This window comes from Rhinopithecus bieti, unplaced genomic scaffold, assembly GCF_001698545.2.
Source record: "Rhinopithecus bieti isolate Rb0 unplaced genomic scaffold, ASM169854v2 scaffold_2723, whole genome shotgun sequence".
NCBI classification, from domain to species: Eukaryota; Metazoa; Chordata; class Mammalia; order Primates; family Cercopithecidae; genus Rhinopithecus; species Rhinopithecus bieti.
In genome coordinates, this window is record NW_016804119.1 from 820,605 (window position 1) to 830,187 (window position 9,583).

Below are 9,583 nucleotides of genomic sequence, written 5' to 3' on the forward strand. Positions count from 1 at the left end.
GGCTCTTTTTTGGTTCCATATAAACTTTAAAGCAGTTTTTTTCCAATTCTGTGAAGAAAGTCATTGGTAGCTTAATGGGGATGGCATTGAATCCATAAATTACCTTGGGCAGTATGGCCATTTTCACAATATTGACTCTTCCTATCCATGAGCATGGTATGTTCTTCCATTTGTTTGTGTCCTCTTTTATTTCACTGAGCAGTGGTTTATAGTTCTCCTTGAAAAGGTCCTTTACATCCCTTGTAAGTTGGATTCCTAGGTATTTTATTCTCTTTGAAGCTATTGTGAATGGGAGTTCATTCTACAGTTGTCTTTTAAATCAGATAGAAGAAGAAAAGACTTATAAACAAAAAAATGCACTTACACTTTTATAATTACACACACAGCTACCTTTAACAGTGCCCTTTATTTCTTCAAGTAGATTTGAGTTACCATCTAGTATCCTTTCACTTTGGCCTAAAGGACTCCCGTTAGTATTTTTTTGTAGAGCAGATCTACTAGTGTCAAATTGTCAGTTTTTGTTTATTTGGAATGTCTTAGTTTTGCCTTCATTTTTGAAGGATAGCTTTGTCAGATATAGGATTCTTGGCTGACAGTCTTTTTCTTTCAGCACTTTGAATGTGTCCATCCCTCTGCCTTCTGGCATCCATAGATTCTGATGAGAATTCAGTTGTAAATTTTATTGAGGATTCCTTGTACATCTCGAATCTCTTCTCTCTTGCTGCTTTCAAAATTGTCTGTCTTTAGTTGGTTTTCAACAGTTTATGATATTTCTAGGTGTGAATTTCTCTGTTTATCCTACTTGGAGTTTAGGTTTTTAAAAATTGTATGTTATTTCTCTCCCCAAATTTCCAAATATCAGCAAGTCAGGATGACTACTTCCAAGTATATCCTAAATCCTTCCACTATTTTTTCTGTCTCCCCTGCTACTTCCCTAGTCCAAGCCATCATGACCTCTTAACACGACTAGTACAGTAACCTCCTTACGAGTCTCTCTACTTCCCTTTACAATGCTCTACAGTTTATTCTCCATCCACCAGGAAGAGTAGTGGACTAACAATGTTAATCACATTATCACATTCCTCTGCTTAAAACTTCCAGACTTCCCATTTCACTGAGATGTCAACACAGGCTCTTTGTGATCTGACCCTACAATCTCTTCATCCCATCCACCCCTCCCCTCTCTAGTGAATGCAGCCACCCTGGCTATTTCTTCTCTTGAACATCCAAGCTCAGCTGTACCTTAGGTCTTCACACTTCCTGTTCCCTTTGTCTGTGGGGTTCTGCCCACGATTGGTTCCCTCTCTTCAATTAGGTCCCAGCTTAAATGTGACCCCAGAAAGTAGTTCCCCAGTTACTCCATATCACATCACCAGCGTTTTTCTTGTTTATATATTTGCCTTCTATCCGCACTTCCCACTGAAATTAATCTCCATTTAAAAGGAGAACTTTGCTATGTTGCTCACCATTGCATCTTGAGTGCCTGGAATAGTTGCTGACACAAAGTAGGTGCCCCAAATATTTGTTGATAGAATAAATTATAACATCTGTGCTCAAAAGGAAGTCATCTTTTCTTTCTGAGAGCTTCTGTATAAGGAGAGCTGATGTCAAAGCCCCCAGAGGCTGGGCAGGATCTTGGTCTGCCTTTCCTATTGGTGGAGACGTGGTCCCAGGCTGCCTTTGATTTAGCTGCATTTTATTACTTTTCAATTCATTAATCATTGATCATTTGGCTACAGTTTCCATGACAACCCTTAACCAACCTGAATATTCCATCATCTAGGACAATCTCTACCCCACCCTTCTTGGAGAACCCAGTTTGCTATCAGTATTTTTCCAGCCTTGCACAAAGGATAAGAGTTTTGAGGCCGAGCGTGGTGGCTCACGCCTGTAATCCCAGCACTTTGGGAGTCCATGGCGGGCGGATCACGAGGTCAGAAGATCGAGATCATCCTGGCTAACACAGTGAAACCCCGTCTCTACTAAAAATACAAAAAATTAGCTGGGCATGGCAGCGGGTGCCTGTAGTCCCAGCTACTCGGGAGGCTGAGGCAGGAGAATGGCATGAACCTGGGAGGCAAGGTTGCAATGAGCCAAGATCGCGCCACTGCACTCCAGCCTGGGCAACAGAGCGAGACTCCGTCTCAAAAAAAAAAAGTCTTGAGTGGGGGAAACTGAGGCCACAGGTCTCCTTCACATGGGAGGATCAAGGCATAAGGAACTTGCTGGATTGCATAAATGATTCTTGTTTCTGCTTGTATGTCAGGAGGACCAAACTGCCAACAGGAGGACCAGTGTGTAGCTATGATACGGAGAGCTGGTTCTCCCATCTTCGGGTCAGATCAGCAAGGAACATTTTGATCCCCTGTTGTGGGCTCAGAGCTTTTCCAGTTGCAGGGAGGAAGTTATCTGGTTCAGCAGGGTTTCCAAAGCCCTGATGCAAAGCGATGCTCTTTGGGGAGGCTGCGCCTGGGAAGCGAGTTGGGCCGGCTCAGCGCCTGGCATGCATATGAAATGAGGAAACCCCTCAGCACCTTTCAGGGGGAGATCTGAGTAGCTGGTGTTTCCAGCATGAAGGGGATTCAACACAAACTGCTCTCCACCAGGTCTCAGCACTTTTGAGTTTCAAAGGTCCCTGAGCAGGATATCTGGCTTCATTTCATGCTCTACCCAACACCAGTGGTTTTCAGTTCTTGCCAAGTTATACTTCACAACATCAAAAATAGACTCCAGGAACCTCCGTGACCTCCCGGTCTTGGTTTCGGAGGTTATGGCTTCCATTTCAGCCTTGGTATCAAGTACATCTGGCGCACGGTGTCAGTTGGCTCCAAGATTAGGCTCTGCTCCGTGATAGAGCAGAAATATAATAGCAGAGTATAATAGAAATTGACATTGCTACTTGGAAAAAGGACAAACTAAGTTACATTCTGCAGCTACCAAGACAGAGTAAAGCTACAAAAGTGGAAAGAGGTGGTGGTGGGGCAAGGGGGAATCTAATGCTTGTGGAGGGGGAAAGACCGTCAACACACCTGCCAGGGCCAGGTGGGCACAGAGAGGCCTATCTGGGAGGACACAATGGCACTGGGCGCCTTGGAGTGAGCAGTGGAAGGGACAGAGCCCTTGGAGCCATGGGCCAGCTTTGAGCCCAGCTCCATCCTCTACCGGCTGCATGATCCCAAAATAGCTTTAATTGTTGTGTATTCACCTGTAAAATGGGATTAGCTCATTCCGGGAGGATTCAATGAGATGATGTCTAAAGAACACCTACAGAGTAGACGCTAAGGGGGTACCACACCTGGAAGGCGGCTGCAGTTCTTCTAGCTAAGCTGGCTCTCCTGGTTGAGAAGACAGGGGTGGGCTGGGGACAAGAAGCCTGGGCAGAGCCTGCCAGGCACCCACAGCCTGAGCCAGGCATTGAAATAGGATGGACGGCCGGACCACACCCTCCTCTAACCATCCTCAGCACCCCCAAACCCACCAGATGTAGGCTCCGGCAAACCAGAGCCATCATCCTTCTGCCAGAAGTTGCAAAGCCCTACCCCTTCCCACCTTCACCCCCAGAACATGAGGAAGACAAACACAGAAGCATCTTTCAGTGCACTTTAATCAAAATTCCGTCATCAGAAGAGTTCTCGTAGCATACAATGTCAGGATGGGCATGTCGACTTGATCCTACAAATGGAATATCCACAGATTTGCACTTCAAACATGTATGAAAAATAAAATATATAATATTTAGCTTTATAAATTTCCCCACTTTGTCACTTTATCTTTAAAATAAATGACTACCCCTGTCCAATACAGTGAGTAGCTTGGAGTCACTCAGTCAGTCTCCAGGCAAATGATCTCTGTTTTCTTGAGGAGTTCTGTAGGGAAATAGTTGATGAAGACAGCAGTCCACTGCTTACAAGAATCAACATGAATTTAAAACAAGCACACTCTTCACAGTGGGCGGAACATCAGAAAAGGGGAGGCTTCTTCTAATGGCTGTTCTTTTCTGTTGGAAAAAAAAAAAAAAAAAAAATCCTCCAAACCACACCGGATGGTTGTAAAAAGCTGCAATGGAACCTTTGGCACCAGATGAGAAGAGAGGCCTTTTAATGCCATAGCTAGTGATGATTCAGTCAAAGCATCGGTCTAAGGAAGAGATGATGGGGGAAGGGGCTGGAGGTCACAGTCCTTCTCCTTTCTGAGCCCCACCCCCCCATGCCCCCTTTCCAGAGACACAGACAGCCCCTCTGCTTTGGGGAGGGCAGGGCTTTGTCTGGGCAGGCTGGGCGTTCTTCAGATGGGAAGATTCACAATGTATGGAACACAAAGGGAGAGGCCGTTTTGCAGATCAGGGGGTAGCCGCTTGCTGAGAGCTTAGTCACCAGCAGGGACGCACTCAATGCACAAGGGACACGGCCACTCCAGCGGGATGGCTGCACAGCCGTGAAAGGGGACAGACAGAAGGGGTGCACGGGACACCAAGGAACTGGAGGGCAACAGGGCTCAGGCTGCGATAGCTTTATATGGGCTCTGAAGAGGGGCTGCTGGAACTGCCTCCACTTGTAGCAGGAGGGCAGAGATCCACCCACTCGTGGCTTGGGGCATCTTCCCAGGGGACCCCGGCACTACTTCAAACAGCAACAGAATCTTGGTAGGGAACAAATCAGCCAGTGATAGACACTGCCCTAGCCCCGGTCTTAGAGATTCCTGGGGAATGAGCTCAGAGACCCTGAGCCCAGACTGGCAAGAGTTTAAGTGGGGGAGTCAATGGCCCTGAACTTCCATGGCAACAGCCTGATCCCGGCCTCCTGGACAGAGAAGGCGGCTACAAGTCAAGGAGACGCTCCTCGCACGTCTCCACGGGCCACTTGGAGGCCCCCCCGAAGACATCGACGTTATTGTCCACCCACGGGATGATGTTGCCCGGCATGTTTGTGGAGCAGTTGGCGATGTTGACAATTTCTTGTGCGCGAAGGACGCGGTCCCATATGTTGAACTGGCTGAGCTCCCCGACAAACGCCTGAGTGGCATCAAACCTACCCCCCACGGTGTCCTGAGGAATGGGAACAAGACAGCTGCGTCAGGGCCGGTTCACAAGTCCCCCTGCACACGGGGTACAGACAGGAAATTTGGGCATTTCTCTGATGCCCCCCCAGCTCTGACCAACACTACCTGTTTCTGCAGGTTCCGAAGCTCCCAGGCATGTCAGAACTGGCCTTTTAATGGGGAGGTGGCATTGCTCAAATCTCCCCATTTTACACAGGGGAAACTGAGGCTGGTAAGGGGAGACATTGCTCAAAGTCCCAAAGCTAGGATCATAGCCAGGTCTCATGACTCCTAGTCCCTCCCAGAGGAGATGTAGTAGGGGAAATTGAGGGAGGAGTGGGCCAAGGAGGAACCAGACTCAAAGCCCCCCAGTGCACCTGGCATCTACTCCCCACTGTCCATCATCAAAAACCCACACACAGACTGAAATGCCAACGCTTATCTCTCCTAGACCAGACAGCCAGCTTAGCCATTCCCTCCCCTAGATGGTAAGTTTCTTGAGGGCGCTTTGAGGTGCCACCCTTTCCTCCCTGTCTCCCACATGGGCTGAGCACCCACCATGGATTACCTAAGTGCCCCTTGCTGGGTATCAGGGTTGAGACCCTGAGCAGGTACTCCTGGAAGACACCAGCCCCACAATCCTGAGTCAGTACCATGAGCACTCCAGGAGACTCCCTCACTCAGCCTCCTCCCAGACAGAAGCTGGAGCCTGTGTCACAAGATGACCCATGACCACAGGGACACTCTCACCCCTCTGTGCCAGGTTCTATTTGGAATCTGTTTGAACCACACCCACCTGGTCCCTGCCATGCAGGCCATGTCCCCATGCCCAAACTCTTAACCACAGGACAGCAAGGGCCAGGCTGCTGGGGTTCTCACTCCCCCAACCTGGCTGTCAGGACACCGTGGCCAGGTCTGTGGGGCCAACAGCTGGGGCCAGGAGCAGGAACAGCTGCAGGCCTGGCCTCGTGCGGCTCGGTTAGCCCCTCCTTGCACCATTCCTGGAAGGGTGCACGGCCACCCTGCACCCACCTGCGCCCACCTGCACCCACCCTGCGCCCACCTGTGTCCACCCGCACCCACCTTGCACCCACCTGCACCTGCTCTGCACCTGCCCTGTGCCCACCTGCACCCACCTGCTCTTGCCCAAGGATCAGCACTCCCCCAGGCTTGATAGGGTGCCAGGGAGCCAGGTTCTCCCCAGTGCCCAGCTTCTCTCCATCCTGGAACGCCTCCCACATGCCATCCCGTGTCGTCCAGGTGACACAGATGTGGTGCCACTTGCCATCACTGACAAACAGGGGCAGCTGCGCAACCTGCGGGCAGCAATGTGCAGGTAAGGACCTGCTGGGCCCATGCCCTCGGGGTTCCCCAGGGCAGGAAACAGGAAGGACACACCACAATCCCCCTGGGCCACACTGCTCCTCCTGTCACCTGGGGTCATACGTGGAGAACATGAAAGGGGGCAGCCTCGGTGGAAACCCTGACCCCAGAGCAGCCCTCACATTAATGGGATACCTTTGGTGTCTGGCGTGGCTGATGACCAAGCAGGTGTGAGGGTCAACACCCCCACACTGGCCCCGAGCTCTCCATGCCAGAGAACCTCGGGAAGTCAGGGCTCCACTGGGCCAGTCTCCTTGGAAAACAGACCAGAGATCCTCATTTCTCACGCCAAGTCCCAAACCTCCGTGGTGGCACGCAGGGATCTGTCTGTGTGCTGGGGGTGTGCCCTGTCCTCCCTGCACAGCGGCACGTGTGTGAGTATCTGTGTGGGCAGGGAGCTCACAGACAGCACGAGGAATGGGGGGAGGACGCTGCCACCGGCCGGATCCCTGGCGGTCCTGCAAGCACTTTCCATGCAGGCTCGCCTATGAACCAGCCTGTGAACCACCGCACTGTTGCTGCTGGTCTCCTAGCAACCTGAAGCCTCCCTCCCAGGAATTTGATGTTTACAAGCCGTCCAAACCCAGAGGACAACAAGGCTCTCAGCCCCACTGTGTCCTAGGATGTTATTTAGAACAATTAACTCCTGGTTCAGGCAACGGGGTCTATCTAGGAGGAGCCCAGCAGGCTGATGCCACAGCATTTCTTAAACTTCGACAAACTCCACCCAGGGCAGTTCAGTGAAGATAGAGTGAGGGACTGAACTGCCCCTGCCTCCACCAGGTGTGGTCCGGGTGGCAGGGAGTTTGCATAGTCACTCAAATGCCCAAATCAGGCCAAGTTCTGAGAATGCTCTTTTTGTTATATGAAGTCTGCCGTTAGAATGAAAGTTTGGGAGCAGGGCTGTGAGAGGTACCCAGGAGGCCCAAAGTGGACTGTTTGTTTGTTTTTTTTTTTAAGAGACAGGGTATCACTCTGTCACCCAGGCTGGAGTACAGTGGTGCGATCATAGCTCACTGCAGCCTCGACATCCTGGGCTCAAACTCATCCTTCTGCCTCAGCTTCCCGAGTAGCTGGAACTACAGGTGCACACCACCACACCTAGCTAACTTTTTAAGTTTTTGTAGAGAAGGGGTCTTGCTATGTTGTCCAGGCTGCTCTCGAACTCCTGGGCTCAAGTGATCCTCCTGCCTCAGCCTCCCAACACACTGGGATTACAGGCATGAGCTCCCATGCCCGGCTCTTGGAGCAGATCTCTTGAGAAGACCGCTCCTGAATGCCAAAACCAAGCAGTCTATTAAGAAGGGGCATTTGCTCTGGAAAGGGCGATACTAAGGGTACATATACCAGGTCAGCAGTGGCCATGGGCTGGGGCTGGGATCAGAGCTAACTATGAAGGGGTATAAGGGGGTTTTGGGGGGCAATGGAACTGTTTTATATTTTTTCATCCTGGTGGTGGTTACACAACTGTGTGCCTTTGTTAAAACTTCCTGAATTGTACACTAAAATGGGTACATTTTGCTGTAGGTAAATCATATCTCTAGAAACCTGATCCCCACCAAAATATGCTCGTGAGGAATGTCTTACACTGAGACACACACGCCCCCTTAATCAGTGTGGACCTGGGGAACAGCCCTCACTGACCGGCCTGAGGTCCTCTCTCAATCCAGGCCGCACACGGAGACCTGCTCCTTCTGCCCTTCCACACACGGCCTAGGTGCCTGGACCTTCTGCTGCTTCGTGGTTGGACTCACAGCTCAGACCCCCACAAGCTGCTGCTGCCCCTCCCTGCCCCGCTCCTGCAAGCCACCCAGCATGTACAAAGCTATCCCCACCTCCAGGAGGACAGCCCCGCAGTCCCATGTCTGGGCCCCTTTGGTGTGGCGAGGACCGCCGGGGTGGGGACTGTGGCTCCCTCTACCGCGCGATGGGTTCCGGGGAGGGTGGTGGTGCAGGCGGGCCTCACCTTGTCATTGATGAGCAGCTCGATGGGGTTGTTGCCCCACTCGATCAGCACGATCTCGTTGGCCTGCCCCGGCACCGCGTAGGAGAAGGGGGTGCCAATGCCCGGCGAGGCGCTGGACCGCAGCCACAGGCAGATGGTGAACGCATACAGCTCGGGCAGTGTCTTCTTGATCTTGCCGTATAGGTAGTTTGTGCGGAGCGGGAGGGACACCTTGAACGCATCTGGTGACTTAAAGGCGCTGTTGCCTGGAGGTGGGGAGGAAGAGAGGCCAGTAGCGTGTTAGGCCACCCCCTCGCCCCACCCACCAGCACTGCCCAGAGCCACGTCTTGCTAGATCTTCAAGCAGGTTCCTCACACAGCCTTGCTGGACCCTCCAGCAAGTGACCAAAGTCTGCTCCACACCAGCCACTGATAAAAGGCTGAAGTCCAGCAGGATTCAGGACACAAGAAGGAGTCCTTGTCCTTAGGGAGCTTACATTCGGGAGGGGAAGGTGACATGAAACCAGCAGCAGGTATGTGAGGGAAGGCCAGGCAGTGGCTCCGGCTAAGACGGGGAGTGGCCAGGGGAGGGAAGGCAGAGGATGCAGGGAAGGCCCGGAAAGACCTACAGAAGAGAACCCCAGATACAGGTGACAGCAAGTACGGGACCCCGGGACACCCAGGAGAGCGAGGAAAAGGAAGATTTGGTGGGCACTGCGTGGGGCACGTTAGAGAACTTAGCTCCGTCTTTTAGGACAGGAAAAGAGGCCTCTTGAAACCTAGAAGAAAAAATGTTCTTGGACGGGTGTGGTGGCTCACACCTATATAATACCAGCATTTTGGGAGGCCGAGGCTGGAGGATTGCTTGCGGCCAAGAGTTCGAGACCAGCCTGTGCAACATAGCAAGACTCCGTCTCTACAAAAAATTAAAAAATTAGCCAAGTGCAGTGGCTCATGCCTATAATCCCAGTGCTTTGGGAAGCTGAGGTGGGAGGACTGCTTGAGCCCAGGAGTTCGAGAATAGCCTGGGCAACACGGCAAGACCTCATCTCTACAAAAAATATATAAATTAGCTGGGCAGAGTGGCACACACCTGTGGTTCCACCTACTCGGGAGGCTGAGGTAGGGATCGCTTGAGCCCAGGAGGTCCAGGCTGTAGTGAGCTATGATTGCATCACTGCGCTCCCGCCTGGGTGACAGAGGCTCTGCTCAAAAAAA

At 51.6% G+C, this 9,583-nt stretch overlaps 1 protein-coding gene across 1 annotated transcript in view; it reads right to left on the minus strand.

The window, feature by feature from the left end:
• Positions 1 to 3,586: 3,586 nt before the first annotated feature.
• Positions 3,587 to 9,583, minus strand: part of NPTX2 (neuronal pentraxin 2) — a 12,936-nt gene continuing 6,939 nt past the window's right edge. The window contains exons 3-5 of the mRNA XM_017864478.1: positions 8,387 to 8,631; positions 6,174 to 6,353; positions 3,587 to 5,044 (exon numbers count right to left, since the gene is read on the minus strand). Coding sequence (XP_017719967.1) covers positions 4,817 to 5,044; positions 6,174 to 6,353; positions 8,387 to 8,631 — 653 coding nt within the window. The 3' untranslated portion in view covers positions 3,587 to 4,816. The remainder of the gene's footprint in view (positions 5,045 to 6,173; positions 6,354 to 8,386; positions 8,632 to 9,583) is intronic.